The sequence below is a fragment of the Microcebus murinus genome, chromosome 21 (genome assembly GCF_040939455.1).
Source record: "Microcebus murinus isolate Inina chromosome 21, M.murinus_Inina_mat1.0, whole genome shotgun sequence".
Classification (NCBI taxonomy): domain Eukaryota; kingdom Metazoa; phylum Chordata; class Mammalia; order Primates; family Cheirogaleidae; genus Microcebus; species Microcebus murinus.
Genome location: NC_134124.1, coordinates 7212193 through 7229916, shown reverse-complemented (window position 1 = coordinate 7229916; position 17724 = coordinate 7212193). Strand labels below are relative to the sequence as shown.

Here is a 17724-nt window from a genome sequence, read left to right as displayed (position 1 = left end):
GCAAACTAACCAAGCATTACTAATTAATAACATAACTGTACTAAAAGGGGTGGGGAAGAAAAGAACTATTAAATAACCTAAGTAACTTTATGAAACAGTATTTTCACTAGATACTGTAAAGCTAATGACAAAAGACCTACATGTCGTAATCTGATTTGGTAAATGTGTTTCACACAGGGATATGGTTTAGCAATTTTGAAGCTACTTTATTGGTATACTAGAATTGAACAATAAGTAAATATATTGTAGATACTAGGAGCCAGGTTTCTCACTGTTAGAGAAAGAAGATATAAATAAGTGAGAAGGCAGTGATCCTGTGGTATTAGAGTCTGAAGTATCGGTATAAACTTGTAATTTAAAAAATATATATACAGATAAATACAGAAGTATAGGTGCATGTGTGTATATATGCAAACATAAATTTCTAGCTTTGTCTACTGAGAGGGCCTCCAAGCGCTGGCACCCTAGTAGTAATGCACACGTCTAGCACCCAGATCTTGGTTCCTAAATGCTGTTCTCACTAGGGCTCTTGAGAAGTGGCTGATTTCAGGGGAAAGGAAAGGAAAATACAAAATGGGCCCAGAACATCTTATGGAGCCAGAAAGAAAGGAAATACTTTGAAAAAGAAAATGATGGTGGGGAGGAAGGATTTGTCAAAGGAACATAAAAGCCAACCTAAAGGAGCTCCTAGTTGCTATTGCTGAAACAATTTGAACAAAAAATAAATAATAATAGTGTTGGACCCATAGAATGAAATATCCATAAGTTCATACTAATATAAATAAATAATTAGATGGAGGAAAGATAGTCTTCCTTTGCAGTGAAATCACAATTTAATAAATGTGCAAGGAAGGAGAAAAGTAGAAAATCACCATTAGACAGTCATTATAGTGGTAATTGTTGCAGACAGATTCTTGTAATGGCATACAAAAGTTTGAGGAGAAAAGGGATTTGCATAATCTGAAAGTGTTTCCCCCATGGATTTTTGTTTTTATTAATTCTGTGGGGGGTTTTTTTGTTTGTTTGTTTTGTTTTTTAGCATATCCACCATGTTGTATAACTGCCACCATTATCTAACTCCTGAACATTTTCATCACTCCAAAAAGATATCCCATACCCATTAGTGGTCACTCCACATTCCTCCCTTCCCAGTCCCTAATGGCCACTGGTCTACTTTTTATGGATTTACCTATTCTGGACATTTCATATAAAAGGAATCATATGATATGTGGCTTTTTCCCCCTGTATTTTCTTAGTGTAATGTTCTCAAGGTCTATCCATGTTGTAGGATGTATCAGTATTTTGTGTTCCTTTTAATTGCTGAATAGCACTCTATTGTATGGATATATAAGATTTTGTTTATTCATTTCCCATTGGACATTTCGGTTGTTTCCACATTTTGGCTATTTTATATAATGCTGCTATGAACATTCATGTAAAAGATTCTGTGTGAACATATGTTTTTATTTCTCTTGGGTGTGCGCCTAGGTGTGGAATTGCAGGGTTCATACAGTAACTCTGCATTTAACCTTTGAGCAACTGCCAAACTGTGGAAAAAAGTTTCCCATGATTTTTGTTTACTAGAGTGGAAAAGCTCAGTAGAGATTACCTTTATTTGTTGATCAAGGATAGTATCACTAGTAATAAAACATATTGACATCACGAACTCTGTGATACGATACACTGGAAAGGACATGGCATAATTTCTGTGGTGCTTCTGCCAGAGATGTAAGGCCTCAGTTTAATCATGAGAAGACACCAGACAGTTCTGAGTAACTGATTAGTATTTCTCAGGGGTGTCAGGGTGATAAAAGAAAAGGAAAGGCTTAGGATTTATTGCAAACTACAGGAACCCAGGGAGAAAAGCCCATGTGGGATCCAGAAACAAAAAAGGACATTAGTGGAAGCACTGGTAAGGTTTGTAAAAGATCTTTAGTTTGGTTGATGGTGTTGTTAATTTCCCAGTTTTGATAACTGTACTATGGTTATTTAAGATATTAACATTGGGAAAGGCTGTGTGAAGGATATATGGAAAATCTCTGTACTATTTTTGCAAATTTTATGTAAGTTTAAAGGTAGTTCAGAGTGAGAAATTTAAAAAGAAATCCAGTTATTTATTCTTGCTTACACGTCTACAGATCAGCTAGACGTGGCAGATCATGGCTGGGCTCAGCAAGGCTTAGCTCCAGTCTACAGTTTGGGTCCAGGTCTACTCCATCCTTCTTGGACCAGAAGTCTAGTAGTGAGCGGCGTGTTCTTCTCATGATGATGGCAGAATACTAAGAGACAAAGCCAACCATGCAAGCATATTTCAAACATTTGTTTGTTGCATGTTTGCTAGCATCCCACTGGCCAAAGCATTTATGAGCTAAGTCCAAATTCAAGGAGCAGGAAAATACACTCTGCTGCTAGGAGGAGGAACTATAGGGTCATATGGCAAAGGGTGACATGCAGGGATGAAGAAAATTGGTGACAATGTTGCAGTCTACCACAGATCTCTGTCCCCCTAGGAAAAGCAGGAGTTGTTAAATGGGTCCTGGCCTGTGACTGAAGTCAGCAATAGTCCAAGTGAGAGTAAAAACTCAAGCATGAGTGGCCTTACTTAATAAGGATGGGGTTTCCTCAGGCTGGGATACTCAGCCTTGCCAAACCTACAGACATTGTGGGCTTTGCAGGCCTGTTTGTCTTTCTGGATCCCAATATTATTTTCTGCCTGTCCCCTTGCCCTGCACCCCCCCAATCCCTTGCTCTTGACCTGAATATCTCTTGTGACTTTTCTGTGCTCTGATTTGCTCTTCTCCTGGGTTCTGGTACCTTGTGTTCCTTCACAGGGGCCCTAGAAGGATGCAGGTCAGATCACACTCTCTCTGTCTAACTTGGCCTGGCCTTTTTCCCAATGGGGTAGAAACATTTGAAATACTGTATTTTGTGTTGCTTTTGCCGCTGCTGCTGCCATGAATGTTTTTGTTTATTTTAAATGAGCGTAACCTGTATTTTGAGTGAATGCTATTGTGGTTGCTTTTGGTCCCTGTGGTGCCTTATGTGAAGAGAGTAATTTGGAGATTTTTCCCAAATAAAATAAATTGATTCACATAAGACCTTAGTCTCTTCTTTAGCTGGATTGGCATGGCTTAACCTGTTATATCTGAAGCTTATAAACTTCAGTGCTTTTTTCTTTTTCCATTTCTAACTTTGATCAAAAGTCTGAAAATGTATGGTACTATCATTATTACTAGTATTTGTATCATTATTACTTAAAATAACTGTTAACATGACTGATTGTTATGAGTCTACCTGCCCTGGTGAAAATCCTTCCAACATACCTGTAGATCAGTTAGGGTTTCCTGTCTTTCATTTAAAAATTTTCACTGAAGAATTGAGAGTTCACTATATGCTGGGCCATGTAGTAGGCCCCCGAGGATGAAAGGATGAGTAGTTACACTAACTAGATAAATAAAAAAAACCTAAAATGTAACTAGTGATTGTGATGAGTGCTATAAAGAAAGGGTTCATGGTGCCTTTGGGGCCAGGCAGATCTAGTTTGTGGAAATAGAGGATGCTTCTCAGAAGTGACCCTTAGTGGGGACTGGAAGGAAGAGGAGATGGAGGCTGGGACTGGAAAGAGCATTCTGGGCTAATGGAATAACAGGTGGAGTGGCCCCTGGTGGGAGGCAGCATCATTCTTTCATGGAATTGAGAAAGGCTAGTGTGCCTAGAGTGAGGGAATTGGGGTTGGACAAGGCTGAAGAGGCGCGCGGGGGCCAATACTGTAGGCCCCATTGTCCAGGGTGAGGATTTCATCCTAAGATGGATTTTCATCCTCATCCTAAGAAGAATAGGAGGCCATGAAAAGGTGTGAAACAGGGAAATGACGTAGATTTGTATTTTGAAAAAATGAGAATCATTCATTGTAAAGAACAATTGGGTGGGTCAGTTAAGTAGTTAATACTAGTGAATAAGAAAAAAAGATAAAGAAATAAATTATTAATAAAAGTATAAAATTATTTTTAAAAATAAAAAATAAAAAGAACAATTGGGTTCGGAGGTAGAAGAAGATATGGGAGGCCAGCTGGTAGGCTGTGGTCGGGTCTGGACAGGAGGTGGTGATGTTTCAGACAAACGCGGTGGTGGGAGGGTGGAGCCATGTAGCAGGAACAATCAACAGGTTTTGGAGATAGATTGGGTATGAAGGTGGTAGAGTACAGGGGAATATCAAGGATGATCTGCTTAGCATTCAGCCAAGAGGGGACTATGTTGTCTTGTCGGTTTGAAATCTCTCCAGGGGAGTCAGCCTTTCCCCTTCACATGTTCAGGATGAGATTAATACTAAAGAAATTACCTCTTGCCCCACAATCCATAGAGATAGCATAGAAGTTGCCAGTTCTTTGTTGTTCCTGTCAGTATTTGGCCTCATCTTCTTCAGTCATTAGTCTTATTTTCCTGTCCTAGAAAAATAAACCCAGGCTTCCTGGTGGTGCACCGAGCCAGCAACCCCCCTATCCCTTTCCAGTTCTGCCAGCCTGGTCTATTTCTTGACTGCTGTGGCCTGTCAGTTTCTGTGTTGGCACCTTTCCATGTAGGGCTCCCTCTGCTTGGTTCCCTCTTTTCCTAGTCTAGGTCTCACTTGTCTCATTTGACCCCCAACTTACCTTTATCAGGAAGCCTCCCAGAGAAGAGTTTCCTCACTCTACCTCTGAATGTATTTTTATCCTTGAAGCATTTTGGTTGGGGTTAGAGGGAGATCATTATGCACATACACTTAAATCTGTACATACACTCAAATCCATTTTTTCCTTTTTTTTTTTTTTAAGCCAAAGATACATAAACTCCCTACTGAAGTGGGGTGGCAGGAACAGAAGCAGCATATCATGGTGTGCTGTATCCATGGCTGCTTGGTTGGAGGTAGAGTGGCTGGTAGAACTCAAGAGTTCACTGTGGTCATGCCAGAATTGAGAAAATTGAATTGTTGCTATGTCACTACCCTTTAATAGTCAGGGCTTACCTGGTCATTCTGAGAGAACATGTGCTGTGGGCTTTCCTGGAAGAAATTTTTTCAGATTATTATAATTTTTGATCCTTGAATCAAACTTAGCACTAGCAAGGCGATGACATCCTCTGGCAGGAGAAAACAGAGTCCAAGTGCAGGTGTCAGAAGCACCATCTTTGCTTCAAATTTCCAGTCTCCTGAGAAATCCTCTCCCTGAAATTCTCTATCCCTGCAGCTATTAACATTCATCTTTATATTCCTAGAACCCACCCAGTGGCCTGGTGTGTAGTTAGTTGCTCAGTAAATATCAGTTCCATGAGTGAATGAATGGGTGTAACATTCCATTTTTAGTATGTGATCTTGCACAGTTGCTTTAAAACTCTCCTTCAGTACTTTTGTGCGATGCTGTGAATAGCCCATCCATTCACAACACTTGTTTGTTTTCTTAGCTATGGATCGGCTCCTCTGAGATAGGTGGGTGTTAAGTTTTCAGTTTCTCTTGGCTCCACTCCCTGCCTCCTTGGCTTGCTCTGTCCTCTTATCTTCTAGTCCCTTCCTTTTTCCTTCTGGTAATGTCAGGTGCCATACATTTTATGTGCCAAGCTGTGGCTTAATTTTTTGTGTCAAGCTCTGGCCTAATGGGTGGGAAAATCAAAAAGGAAGAGATACATACAGTCCCTTGCACTCAGGGAGGAGGGAGCCTCACAGAAAGAGCCCCATAGACGAAGTGGTGTGGTGTGGTGTGAGCTCGCTGGGACAGCAGGCTGTCTGGGGTTCTGTGGGACTGTCAGGAGAAGGATACGAGGGGGTCATGGAGGAGACAGAAATGTAACTGTGTCCTGACCAGTGAGTGGGTGAGCATCTACCATTCACCTGCTGCACATAGCAAGAAAGCTTATTAGCTGAATTTAGAGAAAACAGACTAGCTTAAATTTTCAGATTCTAATCAGGGGATGTTGGTCTCTAGATTGAAGTGTGTATCCTCTTGCTCACCCTGCCTCATTCCCTTACAGATTTCCTTATAGATAAGCAAAAGGAACATATGTGAGTGATGTATGTGTCTTTGAAGGAGAGAGATGGGTGGATTGAGGACATAACTGAGCACAGCAGTCTGATCTTCATGAATGAACAAACTGTTGGTGTTTTAGCCATTCCATCCCAGTGTGCCTCCAAGGATGCTGTACCTCACGAGCCTTTTCTCCTCTTGGCTTTTAGGTCAGGCTGTCCCTGCAGGATCGCATGTGCGGCTGAATCTTCAGACTGGGGCAAAAGAGGTGAAACTCCAGTACGAGGACAAGTTCCGAAATAATTTGAAGGGGTTGAAAAAAGGCAAAAGGTACAGTGTAAACCCTAGAGACTGGGAGACTAAGTGATGCCATTGATTTTGTAATACTGAAAGTGTTACCCAAATGCATGTGGCCTTTTTTTAAAATTTGAAATTTAATAGCATAGAATTTGTGATAAATCTGTCAGGGTTTTATGGAAGTTTACTTTTACAATCTTTGGAAAGAAACAGTTTGCAAAGCAAATTGATACTTTAGAAAAGGTTGTAGGGGGGGAATGCTTAACCTGCTTTAAAAATGAAGCTATTTTTCCCAGTACTTTAAGAGCACCCATTTGAATCCCCACAATTAATGTGCTGATTACAGATGAGTCATCTATTCATTAAAACAGCCCTGTTAGGTCTTCTGCTTTGCAGTAATACTTCCTTGGTGAACAATAAAATTGCATTTTAAAGTCTTTAATTCAGACTAACTTTTCCTCTTGTTAGTCAGTATTAAAATAGGCTTTCTTATAGTATAAAAGGAGAAGCTACTGCAGTTCTCCAATGGTTAGAGGTTTCCTTATTTTTTAATAACCAGTTTAGATTATTTGATTTTAAGAGAATTCACAGTCTCTATTTATCTGTTTGTTGTCTTGAATTAACACATTTTCTGTGGTTGGTATTTCCAGAATGAGAGGGAAGAAGGTTGAGACATAGGGTTGCTGGAATTGTGCAGTTTTAAAGCTTAGTATAAAATACCAGCCTTAAAGTTTCTAACACAGGGACCAGCAAATTATAGCATGCAGGCCATATTGGGACTGCTGCCTGTTTTGGTATGGCCTGAAAGCTAAATTGGTCTTTATGTTTTTTAATGGTTGGGGAAAAAAATCAAAAGAAGAATAATACTTCATGACTCATGGAAATTTATGTGAAATTTGGATTTCGATGTCCATAAAGTTTTATTGGAACACAGCCATGCTCATTTGTTTACATATTGTCTATGGCTGCTTTCTTGCTACAATGACAGAGTTGATTAGTTGGGACAGATAGTGTAATAAGGCTCAGAAAGCCTAAAATATTATCTGGTCATTACAGAGAGTTTGCTGACCCTGTTCTACAACATGTATGGATCGGGAATTAGAGATTAATGAGTGGGGTTAGTGTTACTCAGTCCTTGGATTTTTATTATTTTAACAATATTTTGCAGTTATATATGAGTCAGAAAGGGACCTTAGAGACCCAATTCTTACCTTAGTCTTTTCCTTGACATACCTGACAAACAGTGTTTCAGTTGGTGCATGTGCACTTTTTGTCAGGTGGCACACACAACCCCACAAAGATTTGGGCAGTTTTCACTGTGGGAGAATTCTGCTTTTTATGGAGAATCATTTCTCCTCCTTACAGTCACCCAGATTGGGAAGGATCTTTCATCTGCGCCTATCTCTTCAGACAGGCCTGGACCTGGAATAGCCCATGTCCTGTGATTTACTCTTTTCTCACAACCATCTAAGAAATAATGAGATGTCATTTCTGCAGCCCCTGACACACACACACACACACACACACACACACACACACACACACACACACACACACACACACACACACACACACACACTGCAGTGTCCCAAAGCACTTTCAGGAAGTCTTTTCTTACATCTAATCCAAGTCTTATTTCTAAGGAAAAGATCTGGTTTTTTTCTTCTTTTTCTTCACTTGGCTTAAGAATATTGAGTTAGGAACTCGATTAATGTGGGGTTTCTTTATTTGTTGGTTTTTTTTACCATGTAAAGTCACTTCTTTACCGCCTGACTGTAGATCATCAGTAGGAGCACTTACGGCTTTGTCTGTTGCTCGTATCTTTTGAGAACAGAAAGCAGAGCCATCCATGTGGTCTGTAGAGATGCACCACAAGGAAGAAATATTTGTCCTCACTGCTGCCTGTTTCCTTTTCTCCTTTGGAGTGTTCTTGAGGGCTGTGCCCTGTATCAGCTCCCAGGATATGCTGGACGTTTCGTCTTCCTTCTCAGTGTTTATAGCCAGTAGCAAAGCTATCTGAACAGAAGCCCAGAGGCACTGGCGAGGTGGTGGGGACATTCACCCATCTCTGGCTGCCTTTGGGGGACTTCCTCCTCGTGAGATGGATGGAGTTCCTCCAATTTCATTTCATGGTGTCTTCCTGGCTCCTTAGCACTGTAATGGGAACAGGGGCGTAAGGGCAGGCCTAACTCCCTGAAATTGTCATAATATTTTGCTTATGCGCCTATTCTGTTTTGGAGGACAGAATCCACAGCTTCCCATCAGATTGTTAAAGAAGTTGGTGATCCCACAGAGTTATGAACACGTGGTCTTGAGAGAGGCAGGGATGTCCATTAAGCCTAATCCATGGCAGCCTCTCCGCTAGTCCTACTGGCTGTGTCACTGGCCACACTGCAGCCTAGAGCTAAAATGCCCGTGGGATCTAAGGCCTGGGCAAGAGACACTGTGACTCTAGCTTGTCTCAGAAGATTCTCTTAGCACTGCCTGGCTTTAGTGCATATTTGACTCCTAGCAGCAGGTTTTTCATTTCCTTTTTGTGCTTTAGACATTGCCATCTCCACTGGTGTTAGTCCATATCCCTGTCAATATCTCCATAGTACAGCTCTCTTTTTGCCCGGGAATAACCAGCTTCTTTGAATCTTCCTTCTACGTTTGGAGGGCTGAGAGACAAACTACATTTAAGTTGTATCATTTTGGGTTGAGCATTTGCCAGGGTCTGATATGGCATAGTGGTTAAAGGGTTAGGCCAAGGACGGGACCATTTGCTTGTTCTATTCACTTATTTCATAAAAGACCTATTGAGTGCCCATATGCCAGGCACTGAGGACACAGTAGTAAACAAAACAGACAGATGCCAGCTTTGTGGAGGGTGGCAGACACAAAACCAGGTAAATAAACATTCCAGTAAGATAATTACAGGTTGTAATGAGGTCTGGGAAAGAAATAAACAAGGTGATGAGTCCCTGGATGAGGCTGCTTTAGATAGGATGGTTTGGAAAGGCTTCATCAATATATTTGGACTGAGACCTAAAGAATGGGGAGGATTTAGACACACACAGGTTTAAGTTTATAGGTTTTTAGGGGGTTAGAGCATTTCAGACAGATGGAACAACAATAAATCCCTACCTTGTCAAGTTTGAGAAACAGGCAAATGATCAAGGTGATTAGAGAGGAGAAAGAATAAGACTGATAGGAGATGATATTGGAGAGGTATATAGGGGCCAGATCATGTGGAGTTTTCAGCAACATGGTTTTTTGTTTTGGTTTTTCTTTCTTCTTTTTTGAGACAAAGTTTTGCTCTGTTGTCTTGGCTAGAGTGCAGTGTTGTCATCATTGCTCACTACAGCCTCAAACTCCTGAGCTCAAGTGATCTTCCTGCCTCAGCATCCTGAATAGTTAGGACTACAGGTGCCACACCACCATGCCTGGCTGATTTTTTAAAATTTTTTGTAGAGAAGGGGGGGTCTCACTATGTTTCCCAGGGAGGTCTCAAATTCCTGGCCTCAAGCAATCTTCCTGTCTTCACCTCCCAAAGTGGTAGGATTATGAGGTGTTAGCCACCACACTTTGCTTTGAGGAACATGTTGAGTGTTCTTCATTCACCTTTAATTGTAAGGAAATACCATTGAGAGATTTTAGTCAGGAGAGTGATTTAATGTAGTGCAGTTTAGGAAGATAGCTCTGGTTGGTTGTTGTGTGTCTGGAGAAGAGATTGAAGGTGGACAGACAAAGCACAGAGATAATTAAGATGTCATTTCATTAGATCAGGCAGGACATGATGGTGGCTTAGTCTAGGGTATCATAATGGAGAGTGAATAAATTTGGGAGTAGAACCAACAGGACTTGTGTATGATTTAGATGTAGGGGTTGAAGGAAGGTGGAAGATATTCAGGATAAAGCCTCATTAGGAGGTTTGAGCAACTGGGTGCTTGGAGGTACTATTTATTGAAAATAATGGGGGGAAGATTTATAGGGAGAAGAATTAAGAGCTGTGTTTTAGAACGAATAAGTCTGGTGTAGTTGCTAACATCTGAGGTACAAGATATATCAGTTATGTTGTTGTACAAGAGTCTGGTTGGTGCTCAGCAGAGAGGTGTGGGCCAAAAATGTAAATTCGGGCATCACTGGCATATAGATATTTAAAAATAACTAAGGGAGGGTGTGGAGATGGAGAAGAGAAGATTGTCCAGAACTGAACTCAGAGGCATTGCGGGATGTATAGGTCAGGCAGAAGGTGAGGAACCAGCACGGGTTGCAGAAGGAGTGAGGAAGGGGAGAAACCTGGGGAGTGTGGTAACAAGAAGCCAGGAAATGAGACTGTTTTGAGAAGGGACGGTCAACTGAGTACACGCTGCTGATGTTCATGGCATCAGCAAGGAACGTGAAGTTAGAGAAGGGTCTCTTGGATTTGGTTATCTATTATTGATGATTTCGATGAACAGTGTGGGTGGAGTTGCGAGGACGGAATCCAGATTAGAGAAGATGGCAACATAAATAGGAGTCAGGAAGATGAGGACAGTGAGTGAAGATTATGTATTCATAAAGTTTTACTTTGAGAGCAGGAAATTGGCATGATAACTAAAAGAGACTGCGGCATCAAAGGATTGTTGGTTTGCTGACAGGAATAATCCAATTGAAGGGAGAAATTGATGATGTGGGCAGGAGGGAGCAGTATAATTATGGAGTTAAAGTTTTTGTAAAGGCAACTGGTATCTGGAACGCAAGTTGAATAGGAGCAGGGTCACTGTCATCCATTATAATAGAAGGGAAAATAGAGAACATAGGTTTAGGAGCAGGTTGGCTTATAAAGCTGATGATGGGAAGACGAGGAAGTTTTTGATGATATCTGTTTTCTCAGTGAAGAATGAAGTGAGAACGCCGGCCGATGATGATTGTGTGTGCGTGTGCGCACGTGCACATGTAGTTGGGACTGAGTGCATGGCGAGGATGTGGGAGAGTGGGACTGAAGGCAGTGGACATAGACACAAGGTGCAATGGGATTACTCCTGACCAAGTCTTAGAAGAGGGAGGAGACAATCTGTTCAAGCTATGGCTCCCTAATACTTAGCTCCCTCTGTAGGGCACGGTGGGGCAGTGGCATCCTCATGCTGTTGGCCGTGGATGATGCTCTGGGGGAGAGAGGTTCGGGATTCTCTCCCCTACTTTGTAGGATTGTGGTACCAATTTGAATGAAATATTACTTTTAAGGGATTAACATACTGTCTGACACATGGTTAAGTGCTCAATAAATGGGAATTACTAGCTATTATTAATTAATTTAGGAGGACTGAGGTTTAGGGAAGACAAGTGTTTTTCTTAGGGCCTTAATGGTCTCTAGGATGAATGAAAGACTGAATGAGCAGAGTCTGAGTTCATGAGAGCTACGGCCTTGCTGGGATTGCAGACTGTGAGACTGATATGCCTGTCCTGCCTGGGGTAGAGCAGGCCAGTAGCCCCTTCCTCCTCTACCTCTGAAATCTCCTGGGTTAAGGATAACCACGGCCAGACAGCCTTGTGAAGCACACTTCACACTTCCCTTTGTCCATATTTCCCTTCCTCTTCCCTTTGTTCACCAAACTGAAATGAGTGCTAGTGGTAAAACCTCGCCCCCGATGAATGGCTTCTCTCCAGCCAAGATGAATGTCTGTGGCTTGGATCACCTCCAGGCGTCTTTGTGAGGATACCCTTCTAGTCTTTAGTAGTTTAGTGGGTTGGCACCCACATTGGCTCCTTTCCTTCTTCCCCTTAGAGGCTGGCTGTGGAAGGTGCCTGGCCTTGATTCGATTCTATTGGTATTGCAAACCCATTCCTTTGTTGGATTGACACATCCCTCTTGTCTCTCCTCCATGCTCAGAGGTTGGTCTTATGGTGTGAATCTATCCAACCCATTTTTGTGAAGACGTGCTGGCTTGTCAGATCAGTTGGGGCACATGCTGGGTGCATATTACTCCCTGTGTCTGTGCCTATTGCCCTCCAGGAGGTCCTGCCCTGACATGTGCTTAGGGAGCAGCATTGTGCAGATATTCTGGACTTACTTCTGCCAGAGCAGCTGGCTGAGAGCTCTCTTTCCCTGGTTCTGTCTGCCCCATGCCATTTCTTCTTCTTTCATGAACTGACCTCATCTTCAGCTGTGTCTTTCCTCCTCTAGCTTTAAGGTAAGGGCAGTCTGTTGGACCCTTGGCTGACTGAAGGCAAAGGTGTGATAGTACATTCAGTATGAGAGCTGGCCTGGCCTTGCTCACCTGGGGGTGCTAGCCAGGGTCATTTTCTTTCTTGCCTCCCTCTTCACTCTAAGCTTTTCTCTGGGCAGGCTGGATGTCAACACCAACACCTACACATCTCAGGACCTCAAGGATGCACTGGCAAAATTCAAGGAGGGAGCAGAGATGGAAAGTTCAAAGGAAGATAAGGTATGTGATGCTTTTTCCTCTTAGCATAAGCCTAGGGCGTGGCGTTGGTGTTTTTGCAGAGAAAGGAATCACTCTTTCCGGAAGCTTTTGCAATAAATATGGAATAACAATATTGTAAACTAAAAGGCCATTAGTGACAAATAAGAAACCCTTTATGGACTATGGACTATTTTAAAAAAAAAAAACAGTCCTGGGGCATTTTTGTCATAGTTTAGGTTCAAATCCAACTTTTCATTCCATTTCTCCAAACAGCACTCCATGTTTGTTGAAATTGAGGCACAGAGCAGAGGTGGCCGTGCTCTCCATTGTCAGGCTATGAGTGAATAGACATTACAACCCAGATCTCCTCCTCACTTACACTTGGGTTAGGTATAAGCTTGTTCCAAAAGAACCGAGGAGCCGGACCAGAAAGGAAGAAGCCTGGGTCCTTGTCTTTTGAACATGTAGCAAATGTATTCTTTCTGGGCCTCAGATACCTTAAATGTAAAAACATGGTGTTGGGACAGGAGTGTGACTGAGGTTTCTTCCAGCTTTAGCTTTGACTACAAGCTAAGGGAATGAGAAGGAAAGGAAGAAGGGGCAGGATCACAGCCCCTTAGCTCTGCCCCTAAAGCCTGGGAGGGCTCATAGGTACAGACCTCTAGTAGGAAGAAACCTTATTCTTAGATGGACCATGAGTTCATGTAATAGCTAGAGAATGTCACAAGTCATTTGTGTATATTCCAGTTGAGTCCTGTCCCTGAAAGAACCTCCTCTGATTGCTGCCTGGAAGACCTAAGTTCTCCCTCACTCAGGAAAGATTTTAGAATACCGGAAAAAAAAAATTCTCCTTCTCAAAGTCCCCTTTGCCTTTATTTACCTCTCTGCTCTTTCCCCCAAACCCAGGTAATATCTTAGAGGGGCAACATTAGCTACTTGACATCTTGTATGATAGTGGAAGAAGCCTTAGGTTCCTCTGATCCGTTAGGACTAAGTATTTCTGAGAAAATGAACCTTTTGAGGAGGTGCAGGGTGGGGTGGGGGAGCTGGTATTGGCCTATTTAAGGTGTTAAATGCAGGCCAAGTTTCCTTGTCTTATCTTACCAAAGTCACATCTGCCTTGTAGAGTGTGTGGTGTGGGAAGGCGAGTAGCAGGATGGCGGTAGCCGCAGAGTGGGGAAGGAAAGTGACGCACGAAGTTGCATCCTAGCGCAGATGTGTTAACTCAGGCATCAGAGGATGAGCAGCTCCCCTCCTTGGTGAAGGTGGAGAAGAGAGGGTGGGTGCTTAGGGCAGGGATGGTGTTTTGGTGGCCAGGCTTTGACTTCTTTCCACTCACCCCCTCACAATGGGCTTCATCTGGGGCTAATGGGGACATAAAAGTCAGCCCCTGTTCCGTGCCTTCTTTGTGGGTGGAAGACCCACTTTACCCCTTCTCTTTTCTTTGCTTTCTTTGTATGATTGGATTTTCTTTTCTTGGGTAATGGCATTTTCCCCCCGTAATTCAGTTAATGTAGTAAAAGTATGACTATTTATGACAGTATTTGAAAAATATAAATGCAAAGGATTATTTAAAAGATTTTGGTTGCTGTTGTTTGCAATTAAAAATAATCCTCTCCTCTCGTGAGAGGATCCCAATACCAGCACCCAAATGCAAGATCCTAGCACCAGCTGACTTGAGTCAGCTGCCTACTTGTTAGGTATGGCTGTCACACTCTTCCCTTACTTCCCTGACTTCAGCTCCTTCACTGAGGTGCTGGGTCCTGGGGTCCTTAGTTTTCATCTGGAGCCTGTCTAGATGGACTCAGCTCACTGCCATGGCACTGTCAGAGCTGTCTCTGGGACTGGCAAATAAATTGACTTGAAATTGGTTGGGGAGTTTCTTACATGTCTGAAACTCCTGGCTACAGATGCCATTATACTTTTTGTTTATTAATCTTTAAACCCAGGCTGTGTGGTATCTTGCAATATAGGATGGTACTTTTGCTATTTATGAAGACAGTACTGTCAGATAATTGGTCATATCCTCTCAATTAAATGAGTGGGTTTTTTGGGACTTGATTTTTTTGGGAAAAGGACATCAGCTCCATTGTATCCATTGGTACCTTGGTAGATTTGAGTGAATCATTCCTTCCCAGAGTTCCTTGCTTCTTAGAAAAGCTCTCTCGCCCAACAGATTCTGGTTGTTATTGTTTTTTTTTTTTTTTCATTTTTGAAAAATTTATTCAAGTATGTACGTATGATACAGAGTCTCACTCTGTCGCCATGGGTAGAGTGCTGCGGTGTCAGCCTATCTCACAGCAACCTAAAATTCCTGGGTTCAAGCAGTTCTCCTGTCTCAGTCTCCCTAGTAGCTGGGACTACAGGTTTGTGCCACCACACCCAGCTAATTTTTTCTATTTTTAATAAAGACCGGGTCTCGCTCTTGCTCAAGCTGTTCTCAAATTCCTGAGCGTAAGCAGTCCTCCTCCTTTGGCCTCCCAGAGTGCCAGCGTTACAGGTGTGAGCCACCACGCCCAGCCTGGGTTGTTATTATTGACTGTCATCCATTTATCCCTCTGTTTGAAAACAAGTTGCTTGATACATTATGTTTTATCATGTCGGTTATTATTTACCTGTATTCTACAAATTTGTTTCATTTTAAAATATGTCTTTCTTAAGCTTATGATTCTTGGCAAGATACAGTAGACTCATTTCTCCCTATTCCTCCAGCTAAGGGTAACTAAAAACCCTGGACATAATACTAAAAGCAAATATAGGAAAGCTAAAAGGTATTAAGAATTCAGCAGAGTGGCTAGGAGTCTTGAAACCTGAGGAATGACATGGCAGTGAGTTCCATAGGTTTTCTTTTTGTCTTCTATATATTCCAGACTAAGCATTGAAGAATCTCACATCCTGGAAATGCCAACTGGTGCAAATTTTAAAAAGCACTAAGAGTATGTATATTGCCCTTGCCTACCCCCATAATATGCTGAAATAAAAAGAAGCACTAAGATAAACCTGTTCTTTCTAAACAAAGGATTGGGCAAGGGGCACCCTAATAGGACAAAAACCTTTTTTATAGTACCTGTCCTACCCTAGCCAAAGACTATGGAAATCCTCTCACCCCCACACTTAATGCCAGTGGACATTGAGTGGGAAGCCTGGACTTCCCCTTCCTGTTTGGATTTTGTAGCAAGCTGTACTCTGATTCCTCCACCAGGGTCAGCAGAAGCCAACTGGATAGCCTGAGCTTACATCCCTCCTGATGGCAACAGGTGGTGTGAGGCAGGCAGTGCTCTGCTTCCTCCACCAGGATATTGTCAGTGGGAGTTGAGCAAAGAGCTTGAAGTTTCACCCTTTGCCCAGTGGCTACTCTCTGCTTCCCCTGCTGGTGTGGTACCCGCAGAGACCAAGTGTGGATCCTCACTTTCTACCTCCCATCTGGGGATAACAGGCTGCTTAACCTCCTCGGGTGGTGTCAGCAGAGGCCAAGTAGGAAACTTGAATATCTGTCCTCTGCCTGGCAACACTAAGATGGCTTTTTACTTCTCTCTGATGAGATGGTATCAGTAGGGGTGAATGAGGAGTCTATACTTTCACCCCCAAACTTGTGGCAACAAGGCAGTGTGAGGTAGCATTCTGCTTCCCTCTGGGGTAGGAGCAGTCGAGCAAATGAGGAGGATGAACTTCTACCCTCAGGCCAATAGCCGTGAGGCAGTGATTTGATTCCCCCACTAGGGTGGTGCCACTAGAGGCCCAGGGTGGAACCTCAACTTCCACTTCCAATGTCCAGCACCTTTTGCTTGCGGGCAAAGCTGATTCCCCTCCCAATTAGAGAGTAAGGGTAGGATTTTGGGGAGAAGGGAGCTGGAGAATGGAATTTTGCTTATAAAGTCCTGGACATATACCTTAGTGACCCACTCAAGACACTGACCATAATTAACACAGCAAAGGGGTTGAGAAATGAACTATACCTTGAAACACTTCCCAGGTTTTTAGATTGACCTTTGGGTAGCACACAATGGGGGTAGATCAGAATAGCACTACAAATGCTCTGAAAACTAAGTATCGTTGGAGCCACAGCCCACACAAGTAAGCAGAATCAGCATACTGAACGTAAATAGAATGATTGCGTATTGAAAAAGAAGATAAATAGGACTCAGTCTCACAACTTAATGCCCAAATGTCCAGGATACAATTGAAAATTACTCATCATACCAAGAACCAGGACCATCATAACTTGAACTAGGAAAGACAATTAACAAATAATGGTATAGATTGAATGTTTGTGTTCCCCGCCATTTCATACATTGAAACCCATCCCCCAATGTGATGTTATTTGGAGGTGGGAACTTTGGGAAATAACTATGTTTATGTGAGGTCATAAGGACAGGGCCCCCGTGATTTGATTTGTGTCCTTAGAAGAAGAAGGGTGACCACACCACTCTTTTGTTCCGCCATGTGAAGACACAGTTAGAAGGAGTCATCTGCAAGCCAGGAAAAGAACCCTTGTCACGAACTACATCAGCCAGCACGTTAGTCTTGGACTACCCAGCCTTTACAATTGTGAGAAATGTCTGTTGTTTAAGCCACCCAGCCTGTGGCATTTTGTTACAGCAGCCTAGAGCTGGCTAAGACAGATGCTATAATAACACTGAGATGACTCAGAAGTTGGAATTATCTCACAAGGATTTTAAAGCAACTATCATAAAATTGCTTCAACAGGCAATTATGAATACTCTTGAAACAAATGAAACCTCAACATGGAAATGGAAGCTATTTAAAAAATGAAATGGAATTATAGAACTGAAAACTATAATAACTAAAAATTTAAAAGTTACTGGATAGGCCCAGTAACAGAATAGAGATGACAGAGAAAACAATCAGTGAACTTGAAGGCCGATAAATAAAAATTATAAAATCTGAATAACAGCAAATAGATTAGAAAAATAAGTAGCAGAGCCTTAAGGACCTTTGGGACCATAACAAAAGATCTACCATTTGTGTCACTGGAGTTCCAGATGGGAGTAGAAAAGGAGTATGGGACTAAAAAATAATCAAGA

At 42.3% G+C, this 17724-nt stretch overlaps 1 protein-coding gene across 3 annotated transcripts in view; it reads left to right on the top strand.

The window, feature by feature from the left end:
- The window catches only part of SIL1 (SIL1 nucleotide exchange factor), a 217325-nt gene that overhangs the window by 116821 nt on the left and 82780 nt on the right, over nt 1–17724 (top strand). For all 3 annotated transcript variants that reach the window (XM_075996096.1, XM_012748804.3, XM_012748803.2), the window contains 2 exons: nt 6203–6323; nt 12601–12700. In XM_075996096.1, the coding sequence (XP_075852211.1) occupies nt 6203–6323; nt 12601–12700 (221 nt within the window). The remainder of the gene's footprint in view (nt 1–6202; nt 6324–12600; nt 12701–17724) is intronic.